At 32.2% G+C, this 25,231-nt stretch overlaps 1 protein-coding gene across 2 annotated transcripts in view; it reads left to right on the top strand.

Annotated features, from left to right (window-relative positions):
• LOC128241473 (desmoplakin-A-like) overlaps positions 1–22,290 on the top strand; it is a 111,811-nt gene extending 89,521 nt beyond the window's left edge. Inside the window, exons 23-27 of one of the 2 annotated variants that reach the window (XM_052958418.1) lie at positions 3,148–3,199; positions 3,520–3,620; positions 14,486–14,664; positions 18,386–18,510; positions 19,093–22,290. In XM_052958418.1, the coding sequence (XP_052814378.1) occupies positions 3,148–3,199; positions 3,520–3,620; positions 14,486–14,664; positions 18,386–18,510; positions 19,093–19,136 (501 nt within the window). In that variant the 3' untranslated portion in view covers positions 19,137–22,290. Of the gene's footprint in view, positions 1–3,147; positions 3,200–3,519; positions 3,621–14,485; positions 14,665–18,385 lie in introns of both variants that reach the window. The other variant, XM_052958417.1, reaches the window with a different exon arrangement.
• The last annotated feature ends 2,941 nt before the right edge of the window (positions 22,291–25,231 follow it).

Below are 25,231 nucleotides of genomic sequence, written 5' to 3'. Positions count from 1 at the left end.
GTTTTTCATCATTATGCTATCATCTTATCATTTAATAGGGCATGAACTTGTTGACAACTATCTCTTTAAATGTCTGCCAAGGCAGCCCTGGTTTGATTCCCAGCCTGGGTATATGCAAGTTTGGTTTGTTGTCACCAAATAGGACAAGTAGGTTTTCGCCATGCCCTGGTTTACCCTAGAAACTTACTTGCAAACTTTTTTGTGGCTCCAAATTTATTTCTCCATGGAGAACACCAAACCTTTTCTTAAGTTGTCAAATAGATCTCTCCACAAGAGCTCCTGTGATTTTGTGACTTCTGCAATATAAAAAATGTACACATCAAATCTATGACATAAGTTGCATCTATGTATTATTGTTCTTTACATACACTTATCAATTGCGGAAATATTTCAGCTCACAAAATCATCATATACAATCCTGTTACCGCATGCATGCAATATATTGGAAATACTGTATACTGAAAGTAAGAAATACACTGAAGATATGATGTATATTTATAAACATACATTTATTCCTATGAAGTTTCTATAGTCTTGTCTTAATGTATCAACTAAAACAAAGAAATCACTCGAACATGGTGTCTACAATTAAAATAACATTAAATGCATACATGTGGCTGAATTCACCATTGATTAGCTACTAAGCACATATTGCAAATTAGCATTAAAAGTCATATTTATAACCCACATGTTACATATAACACAAGAGGGATGAAAGTTTACTTTGGGAATAATACCCAGAAATCATACCGGTTGTAGCCTTCTTCTGTTGCATTATGTGGTGCCAGGTAGGAGGTTAGCAGCCATCTCTTAGCTGGATATCCACTATCTCCCAACTAGTATTATCCATTCGCATGCCCCCCTTCCACTAAGTCAAATAAACCACTTTCACGGAGCACCCTGCTATCATGGACCGATCCTGGCCATCTCGCAAATACATCTATTATTCTATGAAAAGGATCGAACACTACTTGAACGTTTATCCTATGAACACCCTTTCTGTTCACAAACACTTTTTCATGTTCATGAGGAGCCTTAATTCCAATATGAGTCCCATCGATCACTCCAATAACATTCGGGAATCGGGCGATTCCCTGAAACAGTAATGAGTTTCTTCTGAACTGATCATCGATTGTTGGGAATTTAAAAAATTGTCTCACAATATCTGGCGTTGATAAGACATCAATGACTCTAGACAAAACTTTAGAAACAGTAGGTTGGCTTACTTTGTGTAAGTCACTGTCATTTAATTGTATAGGCCCAGTTGCTAAGTACCTCAATGTGATTAATATTTTCTGCCGGGCACTTATGGCATTATAGCCAAAGTAAGGGCTTTCAGCAAAGGATGCGACATTATAACGACCATTTTGAAATACATTATCTGTTAAAATCGGTACTAAAACTGTTTCCTTGTATTGATAAGAGAATGAAGCAATTCCAAAACATTCACAGCAGACGATAAGAATGTGCATTTCCGTTAAATTCAATACTATTCACTTAATATCAATTACGGTTTCTAAATAATTTGAACTTGTAGGATGATGAAGTCAAAATATAATTGTATACACAATGGTTGTAGGATGTTAAACGGACTGACTGATATTAATAATATTAAATTATTTCATTTATTGAAAAATTGTGAAAAATATAAAAGGCGGACATTTGGACAAAACTCGATTCTATTACCGTAACAGAAAAACTTGCTTAATATTACAAGCCGGTTCTCTAGCAATAACACTACACATCCGATGTTAATGCAGCTGTCACAGATACTTTAAGCGATGCCTTTTTTGTCCATACCGTACGGGTACTGCTGCTTTCGGGACAAGTGAACCAACCTGGTTTGTCATTATTCAGACGTATTTTGGGCAAGTGTGATTTGGAGAAGATATGAGTGCACTTTGAAACTTAGTATCGTTCTTGTGTTAGGGTATTTAGTTATTTTATGTGATGGATGATATAATTAATGCTGTAGATCTAATGTAGAATTCAATGTAATTAAACCAAATTAATAGATAGGCGAGAAAGTCAATGGAGGATTTGGCAATTGTTTGAAGGTTTGGGGCTCAAATCCGATCGGGAACATATGTATTTGTGCAATTCTATGGAGGTTTGGGGATCAAACTCCAAGCAGAAGCATAGGCGTGCTTGTGAGCAGGTCCTTACTTGTTATATATGATAATTGTTTAAGGTACCTACACGCGTAATGCTTCCTTGTTGTTTGGTTTTAGCAAGAAGTTACAGAGATTTGTCCTGTTAGTGTATTTTCAGTAGCCGACAACAATACGTTTAACACTACTTTGTCATACTTATCAAATGATACACATAGAGAGATCCCCCGAGAGGATAAATAGGCGAGATAGTTAGCGCACCAGTATAAGTAATCCACCGAGAGGTAAAATATGCATGATAGTTAGCGCACCGGTGTAAGTAAATGTATGCAGGTTAGGTCTTGGAATCATCAAGAAGTTACATAGACGTGATAGTGAGCGAACCGGTGTAAGTCATTGTAGTAAAGGTTTGGTGGTCGAATCCCCTACTGGTTAAATAGGCGTGAAAGGTAGCGCACCGGTGTAAGTTATTTTGAGGATGTTTGTAGTAATGTTAGGTTGTCGAAGCCACGAGAGGTAAAATAGGCGTGAAAGGTAGCAAACCGATTTTGGTTGTTAAAGGAAGGTTTGGTTAGGACATAGGCGTGATAGTAAGCGCACTGATCTTTTTGTAATTGTAGGAATGTTGGGGGTTCCATATCCGAGCGAGAGCAAATTTAATTAGTCGTGTTTGTTATTGTTTTAGTAGAAAGTTTGTAGATTTGAACACCCGGAGGTAAACATAGGCATGCTTATTAGTTCCCTGGTTCTTATGTAATTGTATAGAGGTTTTGGGTTTCTAACCCCCTGGTCGGAACATAGGTAAGTAGTTGGCGCACTGGCGTGTGTGTCATTTAAGGTGGTTTGCATTTCAAACCCAAAGGGCAACATATGCGTGATAAAAAGCGCACTGGTGTTTAGATAAATGTTGCTATATTGATAATGTATATATTCAAGTCCATTTACTTACTTTTTCTATTGTTTATGAATTAATTAAAATGCGTTACATATACCATATTTAAATAGTTATAGTCATCCAAATTTCGTCTGTTTTAAGGAAAGGGCAGTATTAAAGGAACACATTCCACATCTGAAAAACAACATTAAGTGTAAGTTATCTTTAATTAACTACGTATTGTACAGGTATCAAAACCTAAATCAATTGGCAATGCATTATAAAATATCAGTAGTAAGTATTTCATAATGATAATAATTTCATTGTCATGTATCATTCATTGCATAGATTGGTGTCAATAGTTGCGAATATTAAGTTGAATGTCAACTGGTATGTGTTGTTGTTGATGTGATTAATACAATCAATATTTAAAGCACAAAGAGATGAGGTGTATCTAATCTCCCGGGAAGAATTATTGAATTGTGATCAAATCTGTTATGGAGCTAACATTTATGAAAGTAATTTTGCTTTAAGGGACTCAACCAACTGGAACAGTTGAGGTCAAAGACGGCGAAAATCACTTTGGCCTTCCTTTCATCAATCTGAGTTTTACATTCTCGGATGGCATTCAGACGGTAATCATTTTGTATACCATTCTTATTTATAATCACGTGTTATAAGCTTATAAGTACTAGCAAAAACAATTTTATACCGATAATTAATATATAACATAACATAACATATAGTTTATTGTGAGCTATGGCATCCGGCCCATTATACAGTTATAAATTCATATACATTTAACAACATAGAATTAATACAATGATGAACAAGACATATTTTAAAGCAATGAGATATCAATAATATCCTTGCAAACTCCTTTCAACAAATGTTATAAAATGCAAAAAATCAAAATGCTTGTACATCAATTTTGCAATCATAATCATCCGGAATAAGAATAAAAATAACATGCATAAATGATAATAAAACACAGGTGGATACCACTTTAACGAGTTATCATTATGTTTAAGAAATAGTTCTATAGTTAAAAAAGCGTTGTGAATATATTTTGAATTCAGTTAAATACTATTTTTTGACATTTCTGACATAATGTTGTAGATAACTGCTTGCGTTGGAAAAGGAAAAATCCAATTAGGTGTGAAGTACTCATTTCCCATATAAGCATACAACAAACAAATCATGAGCATGAGGAATTCGTTGGACAAGTGTCTTTTCAATATATATGATAGATCACATGATTAATATCGTTCAGGATCAAGAGCAGTTTTGAAATGTTTATAATGGACTGCCTTAGGTGAAGCCTCTATATATGAATACAGTTGGTACACAGAACAATCTCTAAGTATTTCAATAAATAGCCTAAAGAAATGTTCTTGGTTTCAAATCTCTTGTGAAATCCACGCATAACCAAAGCCGTTCTCAAATAATAATGTATTCACACTTGTTGCCAATGTTGTACGACCTGATTCCTACAGTGATTTAAGCATAAGATAACTCTGTCGTGGATAACGGTTTTCTGGAATGTGAATTAGTTTTAACCAGTACTCAGCAACGTGTTGTATATTGTATAGGGTTTCTTCCACACTCACTTAATGCAATTAAGTTAGCAACAGGCTGGTTTGAACCACAAAAAAATCCGTTTAAAGAAGTCAAATTGAACTTTCTCCGTACATTCAGAATAAAAGAATCCCCATATATCGGCACAATAACACAAAATAGGTTGTACAATTAAGTCAAACAATATAAAAGCGTATTTCGGGTGTAAATAACCAAAATGTTTTTGATATTTTAATATATTTGTTATGGTTTTTGTCGCCTGTTTCGCTAGTGTTTCCCTACTCAGTGTCCAGGAGTGCTTTGTAGTGAAAACGTTCCCAAGTATTTATACTGGAATACGACTTCCAATTGAGTACCACGATAGTACCATTTTTCATAATGTATTAAAATACCACCGTTTAGGAAAACCATAACTTTCGATTTGTCAGTATTAAGTTCCATACACAGAATGATTCAGTAAGGTTGATTTGTCTTTGTAAGTTTATAGCTGTGTTTGCGAAACTCGATACATCGTCGGCAAACACTAGAGCGTATAAATACCCTATTGTTTCGGTTACAAATATCCCATTCGTAGAATTAGCCTTAAGATTATAAACTCAGTCATTCATAAACGATGATAATATTACTGGCAATGGCACACAGCCCTGCTTGGTTGCAATGGAGCACCGGAAGTAGTCCGTAAAACCGCCTGTTGCTGTTGACTGGATATCATCGGTAGATATAAGAGCCTGGGCGTTGGAATCTGGTAATTTCAAGATTTTAATTGTTCGAACATAGATTGTAATATCACTAGAAAATTACCACGAAATCAATTTCTGTTCAGACATTGCCATAGTTTTTTATGTTGACAGCTATCAAAAGTCAACGTGAAATAGGTAAAATCTACCTCATTGTCGTAGGATTTGTTTTTGAATCAATGATTGCAACGTTAATATGTTGTCTATTGTAGAGTTTTTACTTTAAAACGTCTAAAATATGATCGTATAAGTGTAAACATAAAAAAATGCAATGTTTTTTTGTATATTTAAATAGTTATCCTAAACTAAGGCAAGTTACAAGCTTGTAAAAATCAAGGTCATGTCATAACTGGTCACAATAATGTGGTGTTGTGCTAAAAATAACATCTTCAACCGATATTGTATTTATCTTAAATTACTTATCTCGGAAAGTATTTACGTTTTGTCTTAGTATTACTCAAAACACCTACTTAAATTCCAATTCACGATTTCAGGTTTTAACATTTTATTGTAATATGTTTCGTTTTAAGACTTTAATATGTGAAAGCAATGCAACAATACACATGTCGATTTGCTTAGTATTTCTACTTTGTCTCAATACTTTTTCTTGCAGAACATTTTAAGCCTTGAAAGACAATCGCCTTGTACGCGGATGCTGGTTTTGAATAAAAGTTCATGTCACGAATCGTAATAAAGTCCACAATTCATTTAACAAGTATAACTCGATGCCCTATATAAATATAATTCACTTTTTCGACTGTTTTATTAGTAGTAGTCAGTATCACTATATTTTGTTGACTGGTTAACAGAATGAGGCTACCCGCGCGTGAGGCTACGCCATAGGTACGTCATGGGTTAAACCGAGATTCTAAAAATAAACTGCGAATCGTTTAAACTCGTGCATTTCCGGTATAAGTGTTGTAATTTAAATGGTTCACAGAGCTCTCAATAGTCTATATGATCAAGATTACCAGACATAAATATAACAATATCAGACGTAAAAAACAAATTTCCCGAGTTGAAGATGTTTACGAGATTAATCTCAACAAATTGCTGGGAGTGACTCTTTAATCAGGTATTAAAACAGATTTTGCACGGGCATTTCTGTATCGGCCTCGGAACAACAGGTCAGAAGTTATCTCCTCCACCTCGGGACAACAGTTTTGATTGTTACACAAATGCTCATGCAACAACTGTATATTAAGGATAATTGACGAGTTTACTTACATCTAATATATAGCTCTATCCTCCGGTAATGCTAGAATATGCCGGAATAATTCCAAAACATAAGATTTATCCGATCGATTTATTCAGTATATAAGTATAATGCATATTAGATGATATTCAGTCAGAATCTCAATTTTAACCCTCGAATTTTGTTTTCATTTAGAGTGTGACGTAAAACCTTTGTATATGTTCATAACGTCATTTCCTGTTTAAGCATATTCAGTACCGAACGTCTTCAAACCTTTGTTTACAAAATCAAAAAAAAAATGCCGTAAAGAAAACAAATGATTTATTATTTTAAATAAATATTTTCCATATAAGAAGATGAGATAAAAACGTGGCTTGCTGAAATACTGAGAATTATGCCGAAGCTGTTCATTATCTGAAGTAACAGCAGTGATAAATAGCAAAAATTTAAAACACAGTATGGTGGTTATAGGAAATGGGAAACAAGGTATAGCGTGCAAACGTGAAAAAAAGGATTGCGACATGTGTATATAACTAACAAATAGCTGTAGACATCAAGGCATTTTTTATGCCTTATATCAAATGAGAGATGATTATTAGCCTGTAATCCCGCTACAATATTTGAAATGATTTTTTGTAAATGACATATTCTATTTAAGATGCACCCTTACCCAGAAATAAGATTTACCGCTATAAACACAACTGTTTTGATATGTTAAAAAGGATGTCGAAAACAATGGTTCTTATGAAGGATACCGAATTCAATTTGAACGAAAGGTGCAGAAAATATGGAATTTCTACCTTATGAGTCTATCATAGATCACACTAAATATTTTACCACTCACCAATCATTTTAAATTGATTGCGTCTTCTGCTAATAAAACCACGGTTATAATCTTGTTATCAGTTATTAATAGTTTCCATAAATGCATTATTTAGTGAGTAGTTAAAGGTGTGTAAGCACATAGGGCCCTTCAAAACAGTCCTGTCTTTATCAACATACAGTTTTAAGCACACGTTGGTTTGGTTAAAACAGTATTTAGTCTATAGAAGTACATTTAGCAAATACATACATTACATACATAATGATTAAGGATTGAGGAGATAGCTTAGAGCTAATATTTATACCTCTCTCTTAAAGCACACGTTGAACGACTGTGTCTGCACCCCATTAAATAGTATGATAAATGCTTGCACCACATGTTTTTAAAGTTTTCTAGATTTAAATCCTACACAAATAAAAGTTAAATTAAAATAAACACATTCATATACCATTATAACCTTTTACCTGCCCTATAGAGAGGTATGTTTTGAAAAGACGTTAACGAAAAGCTTGTATGTCATATGGAAATTTAATGATGTTCAGAGGTCAAGTCAATAACACTTATCACAGTATGTAAATTAAAACCATTCCTACTATAAAATCCAAACATGAGAAAAAGTAATATGAATAAGAAAACGAGTAGCATTAGTACAATGCTACTAATTTAGTTTCTGATTTGCACAGCTAAGTTTATAAAAACAAATCGTTAGTATATGCATTCCTGGTTGTGTTATATGTATAATATAATTGTATCGAGTGGAAAAATCAACTATAAAAACTGCTTTTTAAATCAATTGTAGCTGTTTCCGTTTAAAATATATTTCTTTTTAACACTTTAAGTTTGCAAAATATTTATTTGATTTTAAAAAAAGATCGCATACGTTCAAATCAGATTTGTTTTAGAAATAAACTTTCCCGGGATAAGGAAAATGGCAATCCCATTTTCAAACGTTTACTTGTAGCTGAATCCTTGAATATTTGTTTATGTACAAAACATTGACGAAAATTTGTTTTGTTCGAATATAAATTCGATGCTTTAGTACGTTTTTACTATATTTCCAAACTATTGGACTTATTTAACTTGTTAAACGAACTTCATGGCAAATTAACAAAACAATTAACTAATACTTTTAAATAGCCTCCACTCGTCATGTTAACAATGAAGCGAGGTCTTCAACCCATCTCGGAAACGACCCGTGTACAAACGAAGAAGAATATTCTCAGAAAATGACTGTGCTTTGATATTCACGTATCATATACCCACGTTCTATCATAAAACGAATTATACAACTGGTAGATCGGCTTTTAATATAATGTTAAACCACTGATGATTGGTTTCCTCGTTTAGCATTTCAAATATTTCTTCAGTAAATTGTGACCACTGTTATGTTTTTAACGGGTCCATGATCTTTTTTATTCGTGCATAAACATTTCTAAATAGTATTGTACATGCATTAAAAGTGGTTAAATGAATGTTTATGAAGGAATGACAGTCTACGTTATTAGAGATCAAAGGATTGCGTTGGGGACGTCCCTCGGGTGTAGCGAACCGTTAATCGAAAACGAGGTGTTTAGAAATGTAAATATAATATAAATAAACTACAAAAATACGCATAACAGTATTACAAACAGATTCTGTTCAGTGTAAGTGTATTTTATTATACACGTGAAAATATGCTTTTCTATAAAACTTGTAAAATAAAGTACGATCTAACACTGAAATGACGAAAAATACAAATGTTTGTTGTTAAAATGCCACGTCTAAATGTGTCGTTTTCTTTGAAAGCATATGTCGATTAGTTAAAAAAACCCATAAGACACAACATAAGAATATATTGAATGATAAATAAATTGACCTCACATAGCCAATCCCAAATTGCATCATCTTTAAAATTAAGAAGTGCGCGTGTGACGTCATTTAAATCAGCGTTGACAATGAAAATCCACCTTTGCATATGCAAACAGTAGGAGTGGCTATATGCGCATACGCAGTTAAAGCAATTCACTTTATCCTGAAAGTGTCTTCAGGAATAATTAACAAACGAATATTTTAAAAATCAAGCGCCCCTAATTGGCTGACAATGTAAGGCAAACACTTATATATAATCATGTATAGACAATATAAATTAGGATACACTCATCCTTCATTTTAGATCAAAGAATCGTTAGTAAAACTTGACATATCCTGGAAGTTCTAACTATGATAATAATCGAAATGTCTCTATGAGTGAAAACATTTTTTTTTTTGTTTTATAACTTTGAATCATTAACATAACATTCAAAACTTCTGTACTAAAAACAGGGCAGAGAAAACCAGCAGTCACTAAACACTTGCTCTTTTAGCACTTCTTATCAACGGAAATAAATATATATTGTAAAAGTAAAAACTTTAGCAGGCACGATTTCTCTTCTTCCTAAACTGCAAGTTAAATCCAACTGAAAGAACTACTTTAGGCCACCCACTTCTGTAGTAGGTCCGGGAGAAGATCCACTTTTACCGCCAATCCTTCGGTCTTTTGACTTAGAATTTTTACATTCGTATGAGTCAATAATACAACAATTTTACATTTGAACTAGTACTGGAACTTTAACGATTCATCTCTGGCGATTTCGCTATGGATTAGCCTGTTATAACTTCACTTCATAACAATATTTTCATATAAACTAGCACTTGTGATTGCATCGTGTTCATTGTACGATGTGTTTCATCTCTGGCGAATCCGCCATAAATCATCAAAGCCGAGTTTTGTAACTTTATAACACTTATTGCATATGTACTAGTACTGTAACTGACTTACTGGTGAAGCCACCGTATACTATGGTTAGAATACAGTCTTGATTTTCATCAAAGGAAACTGCTGATAAGCAATCATTAAGTGCTACGCTTAACTATTAAGAATTTCAACTTTCGCGCGTGTTTAAAAGTCCGCCTTCTGCCACTCATTCAATACACACTCCCTACATCATTGACAATAAGTAAACCAATGAGGTTGAAACTTACTCCGCTCCTTCTTAATCATTGAAAATTTACTTCATATCATCTAAGTACATGTATTACTTATTCAATATCATAAGAAATGATCAGATGCATTCAAATTGTTACAGAACTAAACACAATCCACAAAACTCATTTTTGTCTAAGAAACACATTTAATAATGGCTTGTCAGCCAAGACCGGCAACTCATCTGTCTAGCAATTATAATTGCAGCCGAGCCAAATGTTCAATTATAAAAAGTACAATATCTGTATTTATAAGCAAATACAGCACAAATCACGAACTCTTACACAAAATAGTGTTACTTATCTCACAGTTAATTAGCAACTCGACTTATATGATATAATTAAATTAATATTCTTTAAAATACTAATTTTAATTTCAACATTCGGAATTTTTAAATCTTCTAAACCAAATAATCCAGAATTATTTCCGCAAGGTGTGTTAAAAAGACCACTGTTGTCTAAACAAACCAATCAATTAAATTCACAGCCAATGAATGTAAATATCCTAAGAAATAATCAGATGCATTCAAACTGTTTCAGAACTAAACACAATCCTCATATCCCATTGTTTCTTAAGGAAAACGTATTATAATAGCGTGTCAGCCAAGATTGGCAACTCATCTGTATAGCAATTATAAAATGGCAGCCAAGCCAGATGTACTTAGTCAATTACAAAAACAAGTAAAGAAACAATATTTGTATGTATAGAACACAGAACAAATCACTGAAACTTACATAAAACATTCTTACTTATATCTCAGTATGTTAACAACTCAACTTTAAAATTAAATAAGTATTCTTTGATTATTTGTTTAAAGCTGCACTCTCACAGATTGAACTTTTTTTTATTTTTTGTCTTCGAACAAACCAATTTTAGCGAAAATAGATGGAAACCAGTTATATAAGACTGCTGACAAAACATTGAATCGCAGAGTTGTATATTTAAGTTATATAATTATAAAAAAAATGATGTTTTATGCATTTATCTTAAATCGTTAGTAACGGTTTAAGCCATAAAACATTAATTTTCGAACGGAGATATGATAATCTACGATCTAATTTTTTTGTCAGTAATCTTATATTATTGGGTGGCAGATATTAATGCAAAAATTTGCTCTTTCCAAAGCAAAAAATCAGAAAGTTGTAAAAATGGTATATCTATGAGAGTGCAGCTTAAATGCCAACATTATGAATTTAAAATCTTCTAAACAAAAAATCCAGAATTATTCGACATTGCTTCAAGTCTTTCTCGTTCATTTCAGAGAAGATTAATTTCATTTATAATACTTATCTTTATATGTTGCCTATATGGCCAAAACTACGGCTGACGCTGACAGGTAATATGATATCAGAAAGCCACAATAGGCGGGGAAACACCATCGGAGCGCGGCACTTAAACAGTAAATGACGTCAACGAAGAACAGCTGCCATGAGGTGAAACAACTCATTTGTTCACAGCCACGTGGTAGAACCGCGGAATCCGTGTAGCCCCGACCTCATTGACTGGCATCGTTCTCCTACGTGTTTCTCGCAAAACAATATAAAAAATGTCACCTATATATTATTTAATAGTATGTCAACGAAACACTCATTTTCTAAGTAAAACTTGAAACACTTAATATTAAACTAGCGAAAACAAAATCATCTAACACACATTTATTGATGCCTTTAAAAACAAAAGAAAAAAATTCTTACTGGTTACAAATTATGTATAAAATGAATTAATTCATGATTTACATGTCCCATTTTCCACTGCATAATCTGAATCATCATGTTATACATATATTCGTCATTTCAAATAAATACAACAACCATATTCTAAATACGACTTACCTTCTGTAAGAGGATTAAAACCATGCTTTGTCCGGTCACTTTAAAACACACGGACTTCTACCTACTGCCCGGTACGACCTCAAATTAACCAATCAATTGTATCGATTTGAACGTATCGGTCCCCTAATGCGAATTGCCTGTACATCCATATGCGCACGAAATACTCGTGCGTATGAATCACTCGTGCTTATAAAGCGCCACCTGGAGATAATTCCTTTATAAACAAGATAAACTAATTTTCTTCTAATTCATTTAAATCAAATGTAGACAATTATATAACGTGTTTGCAATATCGTTAATAAATGTTTGTTTGCTTTCATTTAAAACAGTATGTGCATTCAAACATGAATATAAACATTATACAATACACTGAACGCAAAAGTACGTATTTCAATGGCTAAACATACCGAAAAGTTTTTTTTTTAATTATTAGCTAAAATAAGTATAGTCTTTATCTTTATTTGATGACACGCACACATCATACATCGTATTTTTAAATGGCTAATGTTAAAGAGCTTTATGTCGAGTATGGAGTCTGAACCTTCCGAAAATATTTGTTTATAAGAAATGGGAAATTATAAATTAAAACAATCATTATGATCCTCAAACGAAAATCTATGTATGTCAAGTGTATTGTGGTAGTATACAGAAAGTTACATTAGCATTAATACTAAATGGATTATATGATTGTATTGAAAGCATCAAGGGAAAAGATGTGTTACAATTAACTAATTTTGATTGAATAATCATAAATCAAGATATATAGGAAAATGTGGATTACACTAAGAAGACAGTAGAAGACACAACACACTAAGCATAATCTATGTCACAAGTATACGATTTTGCCTCGTACGTCCAATTTGTTGATGTCATCAGGAATGCCAGTATTTTATTGCTATGCATTTAAAGCTTTTAGGGGAAATATATATTGATAAAATCGACCTGCAATACAACTGTTTTGCCTCGGGAAAAAAACGATGCACAAGCTGACTTCTTTTCTAGTAGAACATTTGGATATATTGTAGAAAAAGGAATCTTTGTCCCATGCTTGATAATGTGTTTTTATTGCAACTTATGGTCGGTAGTAGCTATTTATTGAATTTAAAACAAATCTTGATCTGGATAAAATTATGAAATATTGTTCCTAAATAAACATTTAAGCGAATTTATTTAAATTATATCAAAAACTCATCCAAACAAGAAAGACAAAAATATAATTTGTAAAATTAATATGAAAATATACCCTGTTCAATTTTGCGCCTATGTTTAATTTAATCAATATTGATATATTTTCGCAATAACTGTAATTAATTAATTGTCAATCAGATAGCTGTTAGCCTTCCTTGTTAGATGAATATCAAATTGTTTTTTGGTAAAATGATTCAAATGTAACTTAATAAATATAACAATACGAAAATAGGATTTAATCTACCTCATGAATGTATAATATTTTTTTGCAGTAGAAATAATATTAAATTTACAACAAATTTCGTCGCTATATTTTTGGGCAGAATAAATGACATTTTTACGCAAATTTACCAAATTACTAAAATTCATTAAAATCATTTATCATATTCCGTACTAATATAAATGTACAATTTGGATTTCGAGATTTCAGTATGCTCATTTCAAAATATTAGATCACACTCGAGTTTATATTTTAGTTATACATGATCATTTAACAAAGTCCAATCTATTGTTTTATAGATGTTACTATTTTACATCACAGAAGTTTTATTTTCTAACTTTTGTAAAAATTTATATTATTATAAAGTTGGGAATAAATCATTTCATTTCTCCGTACAACCAAATAAAAACCTACGACCACAGAATGGGCGGTTTCATTCTACGCATCTATCATATACGCTTCAATGAATTAGCTTTGTAATTCGTAATGGCAATTTTATTTGTTTTCGGTAATTGAAATAAATCAGTGTAACCTATATGCAGTAACGTTATATGATTGTTTTGCGTGTACTGTTCTTAAAACTCTTTAACCTGTAGATATCGTAATTTGTTCCACATATGCAAAATATATTTATATGTATCTAACAATGCCCGTACTTTTGCTTTAAATGTCATCATTTATATTGTTCCTTTATCCTACCGCCTTAATTGTACAGTTTAGGGATTATTATATGCCGATAAAGCATACTTTTAGAACAGAAATATCATGGACGCTTATATTAAAATTAGAAGTGTTCCGTTGTTTCTGGCAATATATTTTCCTGTCAAATTAATGTTCAAGTTCAATGCATTCTATGGTAAATGTGTTCTTAGTAGTTCAATCCATTCCATCACGTCTTATACAACGTTTGTCTTCCCTTCTCGCAGGCGCACCATCCAACCCCGGGATGCTCGTATAAAGGCGATACGTTCACAGGATATTTGTATTTCGACTCTGAGGGCGAGGGGTTATGTAGGATGTTCAAGGCGGCTTTTAGGAGAGGGCTGATGTTCAACTTGGAAAAGAAAGGAAGAATTGTCCTGAATGGCGTCTCATTGTTTACAGGGTCAGTATATATTTACCGGTAAATTTTATAATGTGTAAAATAAGAGTCAGTTAAGAGCGTTCAGGAAGGCATAACTGTAACTGTTGTAATATAGGATAACTATGTGCTGAGTGCCGTCTCGTTAAAGGGGCCCATGTAGGACTAAAGAGGCCCATGTAGGACTAAAGGGGCCAATGTGGGACTAAAGGGGCCCATGTAGGACTAAAGGGGCCCATGTATGAACGTTTTGGGCTAGTATTACTTTTTTTTAAGTACAATAATTATATGCATCACATGTACAAAGCCTGTTGTAAGTGGTTGATAGGTTAAGCCATTTTTAATAGCATATAACGTTTCAATAGGTCAGTGGTGGAGTTCAAAATAGGTAAAAATAGTTATGTTTACATGACGTATAACTAAAGCAGCGTATGAATACTATTTTCATGTTTTTTGGTAAACTAAGGAGTTTTATTAGTGCAATAACCGCAGTTAAAATATAAATTTGATATTGAACTTCAAACTAAGGGGTGAAATTATCAACTTTTAAAGCAATTGCATTCACTTCCCAACACAACTGATCGCTCATTAGGGAAGTGTCAATTCTCAATTTTCGAACGTATTTGTTTCAAAACATTTCCTTCCGTACACAACATAAGACGAAAACAAGTGTTCGAACATTACTTCAATGGTATAGTATGTATACATTCAATATATTTTCAATGGTGCAGAATGTAAAATAAGGATTCCGAAACATGCAATATAGTTCTTTGGTAGAATACAGCGTTTAGAAGTCTTGATAACATATTGCTCATTACGGGAATAAAATTAATACGATTTGGTTCATACCAAATTTTTTTTAGCTACGGCTCTTATACAAATGACGGACTGAATAATTTCTTATGTAATATTCAGTATTAGGCATAGATATATAATGTCGATAATTATGTATATAATGACAAACTAACGTAATAAATAGACCTGTTATATAATTATGAATACAATATTCATACAATATAATTATTTTTATGGAAAAACATATCGCAAATGATCTTGTAATTGAATGCAATGTTTTTTCAACATGTTTTGTTTATAATGGAATCTATAGTATACAAAATCAATGTACGAGGCTCACGGAGCACGACGTCACCGCCCATGAGGTTTTAAAAGAATGTAGACTTCGTTTAAAATGAAGACCATATTCGTAACGTAACATTCAGTGTGTAACGTCGGTTAAAGAATCATTTCCTGATTTTCCTGCATTAACAATCTGGACGTGTTTTCCACCCATTTCATAGTAATGACGCGAAACGAATCAGTGAAAGAAGCAAACCCATTTCATCAAATGATTTTTTTTGTAATTAATTTATTTTTTCAGTCAGTGAACTCCTATAAATAAAAGGCGCACGGTAAGCTCGGAAGTGCTGACGTCATATAACTGACGCCATAGATTCTTAAGTGTGTTTGTCAAGTTCTAAATATAAAGACATGAGCTTTAAATGAAATTTGAAATTCTTATATAATCATACAAACATGTTTCTTTAGTAACAGTTGGTAATATACAATGCGTTATAATAGAATATTGCGTAAATGACGAATTTTGCATGCGCCGTGGGGGATCTTAAATCCCAGTTTAATTGCAAAATCCGTTGGTCAAATTTTACAACTCTGATTCCAATTAACCCTGTCAGAATTAATTTAAACAAACTCACAGGGTTACTTTCTACAATCAAGTGCAGAATCTGATAATATTACATATATGCAAACATTTAAAAATTTGTTTTTTTAAAGAAAGAAGACCTGTTGATAAAAAAAATATCACTTTCAATTCTATTCTCATTATATGAACTTTAAATATGTGTTTTGTTTCATGCGAAATATTAAGATTAAGTTAAATGCATATTTTATCGTAAGTCTTAATATCAAAACCGTAGATATTATGAGCACAAACATCTGTACACTTACTCACATAAAGATTCTTAACTTGGGTTAGAAGTCCATTCATCACATAGCGTTTAAGTTATGCCCTCTGATATAGTGAACACAAACGGGCGAGCGTTGAGCATCCCATCATGGTACTCTTGTTAAATGTTTATATTGCTTGTATACCGTCCGTATGTCTACGACTTATATAATGATCAGCTGGATATGTTTTTAAAATAGCAGAAATTTTGGCATTGCATCTTTTTAAAATATAACATTTGAATTATGGGCTGTCTTCACGCAAGCTATTCAAAGAGTGAAACATTATAATGCAAATACAATACGGTCAAGTCACCATATCATTAAGAAAGCTCTATTAATTAAAACGGAGGCGAATAATTTCATATTTAACATACATTATGTCTGAAGAAAATGCGGATTAACATACTTAATGTTATGCCTCTCGATGAAATACGGAGTTTTATCATCTAAAAAAAAATGCAAAATTAGGATTTAAAATATCAACTTTTAAAACTTCTATAAAATTACATTTTAGGTACTTCCTCTTTAACAAAACTAATTACGTCAGCTTTGAACCACAAAATATTGCCAAAACAATTTAAGATTTGGAAGAGGTTGCATTAGTTTAAATAAAGATATATTTGGATATAAACAACTTACCGTTTATTAGAAAAATGATAACTATATTTTTCAAACTTGTTCATAAACTATCAAGCTGAATGTGCGAACATTTGCTTGCATTAAAACCGACAAAAACAACAGCTCGAACATAAATAGGATGTTGTATCAATGTGACCCAATATCAAACATGTTAAAAACGACATTTTAAATGTTAGCTCAATAAATGGCCGCGTAGTAATTTGGTTATGTACTAATGCCCTGTCTAATTTAAAACTTTTTTCGTTATTATTTGATGCATAAATAAACGTTCAATAGTTAGTTTTCATAAAAAAATTGCACAAACAAAAGAGACTGAATTATAAACTATAAAAAGTGTGTTAAGTGCGTTTACCCCGTCCGTTGGGTAGCGGCGGGGGGAAATCGTTTTTGAAATGAATATTTAGAAAAAAAATACTAATTGATCTCCGAAAATAAACTTTTTATTTCATTTTATTGTAACATGTTATTCAATTTTACCTTTGATCAAAGAAATACTATAGTTTTACTTGTGGATTCGCCACTCGTAAAGATATGTTTTTCCATGAAGCTCATGAAATAAATTACAATCTTATACTGAATTGAACAAATATCCTGTATGTCACTGTCACAGTTGCCGTGAAATTTAACATTGTTGAACACTGCAGCACTGAATTCAAGAATTTTCAAAAAATAAATAAACTGCAATGCAGCTCTTTTGTTAAAATGCCTCAAATCATTTCCCCAGTACTCAAGCTAAACAAGTTACTGATTTATACTGTTTAATTAAACAGTTTTAACTACACACTATAAAAAAATGTTTTCTTATATATAATGTAGAATGTAGACAGATTTAAAGAGGTCAGGGACAACTATATGTGTACAGAAGAACCAGTCTGCATCTGTTTTTTTATACGTTGCATTTGAAACAAAGTTCAATTATCATATAATACGTTGTAAGTATAAGTTACATGTGTTTGTATATTATTAACGTTACTATCCAACTAATGTGACTCGTGAGTCTTTCCTACATGAGTGTGACCTCAGATGTTACCTATAAAAACAGTGTCTGTATTGTTATAGTCTACCGTGAAACTTTCAAAGTTATTGATCACCTTTGCATTACGTTGAATAAATGTATATATGTAGTTAAATTATATTTTAGATTGAGTACATCAGTGGATTACTATAGATACACACGTACGTTGAAAGAGGAACTGTCAGCCAAAGGAATCACAGAGAAGGACATAAATCAGACAGAGAAGCTGTACAAGTCATTGACTGTCGATGGTCAGTTACTTGGCATTAGTGTTGTGTTGTCGAAATTATCATCCCAAATGATAATGTCATATATTCAAAATATGCATGCGATGATTGTATAAAGAATGCCAATCTTAAAGCTTTCTCACAGCCATCGAGTTTGCTTTTTTGGCTTAAGTGAAATTAGTTTTGAAATGCTCGTATAATAAAGGAATAGTAATGGCTAAACTGAGCTCGTCGTAATGGCGTTGCTTTGTTTCAATACAAACAAACCATGAATTACTTCGTCAAGTTTACATTGGACTTTTTTAATATCTTGACATCATTATGAATAATAATTTGCATGTAAATTTGCATGTAAATTATTTGCTTATAAAGGGTCTGGATACTGTTTTGTTGTCCTGGATAATTCTGCTTAAGAGAGTTGTATTGTCAACATTGTTATATCTTAATGTTACAATAGCGCATAATTGATGCAGTTGCTTGGTTTTCATATCGTTTTACAGTTTTAGAAATTACAATGTGATATAAGGTAACATTATATAGTATTAAGCACATACTTTTGTTTTACTTTGGTTAATGTAGTTCATTTAGTACGCTTTATAACTTCAGGTTCATATTTTTGCTCGAAAAGCGCTGAGCTCATGAGACGTTAAGGGAATTTTCAGACAAGGGCGAAACAAAGGCGAATATACAACATTCAAATTGCCGTTGTTCGTCTGTTGTGGATATAATTGTTCGTGTTAAAAAGCGTGGTGTAAAGGATATTTTATGAGATGTGTTACTTATACTTGGAACATAAAATAAATGCTGTTGTTAGCGAGATAACAAATAACAAGCATGAGCCGTGCGTACAATGTTAATTATATTAAATCAGCAATTTTGATGACATTTTGTAAATAAGTGTGTTTTTTTTAAAGTTTGAATGTGCTATGTAATTGTAATGAATTTTAATGAAATTGTTATTCCACTATGTGTACTACCCATAATAATTCTGGTATTTTTTGTTTCGTGTGGCTGTTTCCAGGACGTTCTGTTGTTTGTCCCTCGTAAAGTGTCAGTTACGAATTAACATTTTGCATCTTAATCAGAACAAATATTTATATTATGTGTTTCCGGGTCAGGATAGAAAAATCCAAACTGTGGGCCCACGCGTAAGCCGGAAACGAGGCTCCACTCAGCGTGGCCGAAGGTAGGATTGTTTTTAACCGGGCAAGTAAAACATGATTTATGTTTATGACTTACCTACAGTTATCAATATGTGTATAACTGACGCAGAGAAAGTATGTTTGAACATTTCACCAACAGTGCGAGGGTTGTTCCTTACTGACGTTATGACATTAAGTAGTTTTAGATCACTGTCAACGTTTAAAAATCTTAAAAAAATGCGTTTGTGACGATTATTTATTTCCTTTTCAATTTAATTTTTTGCGTAATTTTATATTTAATTGCGCTTTATTTAAGACATAATGTACTTTTAATTAACCAATAAAATAAAAAAAGTGGCGCATTGTAGTGCGTGAAACATTTGGCATGTGGTGCCAGATCGGATTCTGCCGGGATGGCTAACATGACCGGAAAGGCCTCTACGGTTTGCACGTTCTTTTTTTTTTTTTTTTTTTTTTGTTTGTTTTTTTGTCAACTGAACTTTCCCATGTAGTTACCATTGTGTTATGTTTAACACAGTACGTTATGTAAATGATAAATCTTCTCACCATGATTGTTAATATTTGGTTGTAATTGTGATGTTCTTGATTGGTTTCCTCACAAATAGTTAGTCTTTGAAAAAGTGATTATATACTCCGTATGAATTTATTATTAAATAGTTGTTTATGCTCTATGTGTGCGTGTATTGTATTATTTTTTTTAGAATATTTATTGATGTAACAATCATGAATAACAATACTTTGATAGTTACCCGTCTAGAAGTTATAAATACACATAAACATATCCGGCTTGTTCACAATGTCATGTTTTGATTGTTCACATTTTGAAAACATAGCTCTAAATGTTCATGTAAAAGAGACAATGGAAACTTAAGGCGCACGTCAAGCAGTCAATTCCACCACTATGGCATTGGTCTAGGACACACTACTTAATCAATCATTAACAGCATAAATGTGTCACACGACAATAAATAGAGTGGTTTACATTTATATCTTAGTATCAATGCATGGTGTGTTAACCTTAGTTTGATGGTCAGTGAGAACAGGAGTTTACTTCGTGTTCAGGCAAAATCTTGAATGCTTGACAACAAAGATCTCAAACTAACGAATGTAAGTTCGCTTTTTAATGTGTACAATTCCGGGTTCAATGCACGACTGACTGATACAAAATGTTTTGTTTAACGAATTGGTATTATATATTATTTTGCATAGCGCTTGGAAATAATATGATACAATGAAGATAGATGTTGTCTAAATTGTGAGGTTGTGCGCGCATCACATGACTCTAATCCCAGTCACATCGCCTTTCACGGGCCGTTCCGACTTGTATTAATAAATATATTTAAGTGCATGTATGGTCGAACAGCGATGTAAATACGATTTATGTATCTCGTTTGGAGTATTTCGGCTTCTAACCATATGCCTCTTAAGACATTTGTTTAATTGTTTGACTTATTGGCTTCAACCTGTAGTCTCCAGTGTAAAATTACAATTGACCAACATGCATTTCGTGTGTAGAGCATTATGCAGAAGTAATACACTACATGCAAGGTTTTGTTTTGTTACATTACAAAAGAGCTAAAAACGAAATGTGTATATAGACTTTCGGAGATATTAGTTGAAGAGTTGTTTTATGTATTATGTGTAATACTAAATGCCTTGTAGGTTGTATCGTGTACATTACTTTAAACTCTAATTGCAAACGACAATTCTCCAGATACTAATCACTTATACAATCAGAAAGTTTAAACTTTAGCGTATTTTATCTGCTTTATCATCAACGTCCAATCATAATGCTATATTAAACGGTTAAATTAGCTAGTGATACTAGTTAAAAATGCAAGGTAGATACATGTAGTATAAACGTGACAAACTTTGAAATAAAACACGCAGTGCTATGCAGTTAAATACGCCAGAAAGTAATTGGATAGAGGAATAATCTTATGTTCTTGTATCTTATTTAACATTGTATTTTGTTTTGTTTTGAAAGCACTGCAGCTATCCAATCAAACTGTATACTATCATGATATTGATATCAACATTTGTAGCCGTTTCATTATATAATCCCAAAATGTAGTCATCGTCATAATTGTTTGCAAAATGTAATTTACAAAAATGCATTGTACTATTCGACTTTTCGATGTATATATTGTTAAAAAAATAAGGAGGGATAAAGTATACATGCTTGGGTTTAAACTTGACCTTGAATTATCATAACAACTACTTGTATTAAAGAATTTTGGCCTATGCCTTTCTTTATACATAGGTTTTGTAACGACTTGACATGTCTGCCACTCCATTGTTTCTAATAAACACGCGTTTTCATCATCGTACTATCGCGTTTTCATCACCGTACTGTCGTGTTTTCATCATCGTACTATCGCGTTTTCATCATCGTACTATCGTACTGTCGTGTTTTCATCATCCTCCTGTCGTGTTTTCATCATCGTACTATCGCCTTCCGGTGCGCATGCGCATGACAAAAATGTCGGTTTCAGGGGTGACTGTATTAAGTCATTGAATCATGTCTTCAACTGAAGCATTCACAACGCATTTTGGATTGTATCAATAAGAAATACATAATTACCTTCGAGAGTTGTCCTACGGTCAATATGCAACTTGAGTCACTTTGATAAAAAATGAGTCAATTTTAAAGCCATCATTATACACTCTATTCATTTTAAATTTCATTATATATATATATATATATATATATATATATATATATATATATATATATATATATATATATATATATATATATATATCGAGTAATCCGATTAGATACATCCTTCTTAGATTGAATACTCGCCAAGTTTTATTAGTGTATGTGTATGTTCCATTGAAGGAGCTTAGTCATATTATTTGTAATTTGATTAAATGAAATTAAGTGCTTCATAACGGTAATGCAAATGGTGTTACACAGTTTAATGTTGCAATATAATATTTTCTACATGGATAAAAGCACGGCACATCGAAAATAGTAAAAAAACAAAACAATTTTATCATTTATCTTAATAAGATAAAACACTATTTTCTTTATAAAGATGTTTTTCAATTATTACCTTCTGATAAACTGATAATATTTAACATATGTAAAATAATTCTTAATTCTTAAAACCTTAACTTTCTTCGCTTTCAACTGTCAATAATATTTATTCGCTTTTAACAACAATTACTTCGTATTTTGTATTACTGTATTTGTCGTCATGACTGATTCTTGACATCACTCGAAATGATATTTTACCTGAGTTTCGAAAATTCAATATATGTAATCGGCTATTGTTCATGTAATTAAAAAAGCATTGTTTTTGTGGGCATGGTCGCTCCCTACATCAACTATAACATGTAAATGATCAAGACACAAGGATATAGATAGTATAAGTTAATTGATTGATAGTATTTACACCGTTTTGTCATCAAATAGTGTAAGGTTATAGAACGTTATAGAGAGTTCTAGCTACACTTCCTTGAAAAAGGTCCCTCGCCGGTATTACACAAGTATAAGATATATTTTAATCAACGTTTTGTATCATGTGATATTTTTTGTACACGGACAAGCGTATCTTAGGCTGAAAGTTCATGCTTGTTTCAAAGCGGACTAGCTTGAGGGGTGAAAACGAAAACGTTCTATCTTCTTCTTTATTTAATGTTACTTAGAACCTTATGAATGGTTAAAATCCAATGAGTATCCACATTTGTTTTGTTAACACATTTGACCTTCCAAATTTTCATTCTTTAAATAGCGGCGTAGTAATTTGGTTATGTATTCATGCCCATCTTAAATAAAAAGTGTTTTCATTATTTTTTGGAACATATGTGCACTAATAATATTTCATTGTTTACTGTTCATAAAGCATTGCAATAAAAAAACGAGCGAATATAAAGCTATAAGAATAAATAGCAGAGAACTATTTCTCAGCAAACCGAAAGTAGAAAAGTTAACAGCTATAATTATGCATAAGGGGCACCCCACGGGTAGCGGCGTAAAGCCCACCCTTTTCAAAAAAGGGGGTATGCAGAAATAAATAAAAAACAAATAAAACTCCGAAAATAAGCATAAAAACAGATTTGTTTTTTTTATTTCAGTGTAAGATCGTATTTAATTTCACTCGTGATCATAACAAAAACTACATTTTCACTCGTGGCTTCGTGAAATAAAATACGATCTTACACTGAAATAAACAAATATCCTCTATTTATTATTGAAATAATTTTGCAAAATAAGGAGTGAAAATATCAACTTCCAGAACTACTATAAAATTACATTGTAGGTACTTACTCTTGATCAAAACTTATCACGTCAGCTTTGAACCACAACATGTTACGAAAACAATTTAAAATTTGCAAGAGGTTGCATAAGTTGAAATAAAGATATATTTGGAGATAAACAACTTACCGTTTATTAGAAAAATGGTAATTATGTTTTTTCAACCTTTTCATGAACTTTGAAGCTGAATTCGCGAACATTTGCCTTCATTAAAACCGACGAAAACAACAGCTAGAACTTAAATATGATTTTATATCAATGTTATCAAATATCTTTTTAAATACGAACTTTCAAATGTTTGCTCAATAACTGGCCGCGTAGCAATTTGGTTACGTACTAATGCCTTGTCTTATTTAAACTGCTTTCGTTATTATTTGATGCTATAATAAACGTTCAATCATTAATATTCATGAAATATTTGCACAAACAAAAACGACTAAATAATAAACTATTAAAAAGTGCGTTTAGTGCATCCGTTGGGTAGCGGCGGGGAAAAATAGTTTTTAAAAGGGGTATTTAGAAAAAGAAATACTAATCAAACTCCGATAAGAAACTTTATTTTATTTACTTGTGACATGCTATTTAATTTCACGCTTGATCAAAGAAATAGTATAGTTTCATCTTTGAATTCGCCACTCGTAAAAATATGTGTTTCTATGAAGCTCATGAAATAAATTACGAAATTACACTGAATTGACCAAATATCCTGTATTTCACTGCCACAGTTGCCGTGTAAATTAACATTGTTAAACACAGCAGCACTGAATTAAAAACAAACTTTCGAAAATAAATATACCGCAAAGTAGCTCTTTCGTTTAAATGCCTAAAAATCATTTCCCTATGTACTCGAATAAGCTTAACATGGTAATGATTTATACTGTTTAATTTAACTTTTGATTACACTAAAATTAAATTGTATATTTATATACAATTAGAATGTAGTCAGATTTAAAGAGGTCATGAACAACTATATGTGTGCAGAAGAAACAGTTTGCTTTTGTTTTTATGCATACGTTGCATTTGAAATAACGTTCAATTGTTCATATATAACGTTTTTAGTATGACCTATTATTAACGTTACTCTCAAACTAATGTGACTTGCAAGTACGTCCTACATGAGTGTGACCTCAGATGTTACATATGATATAAAATGTGTCTGTATAGTTAAAGCTTACCGTGAATCTGTCAAAATTGCGGTTTACCTTCGCATTACGTTGAATTCATGTATATATGTATTTTAGAAGGTGGGAGGCATACATACGGACCTTGAAAGCGCAGCTGTCAGCCAAAGGTATCACAGAGGCGAATATAGATC

This window comes from Mya arenaria, chromosome 7 (assembly GCF_026914265.1).
Source record: "Mya arenaria isolate MELC-2E11 chromosome 7, ASM2691426v1".
NCBI classification, from domain to species: Eukaryota; Metazoa; Mollusca; class Bivalvia; order Myida; family Myidae; genus Mya; species Mya arenaria.
Note: the sequence above shows the minus strand (reverse complement) of the source record. Positions and strands in the feature narration are given on the sequence as shown.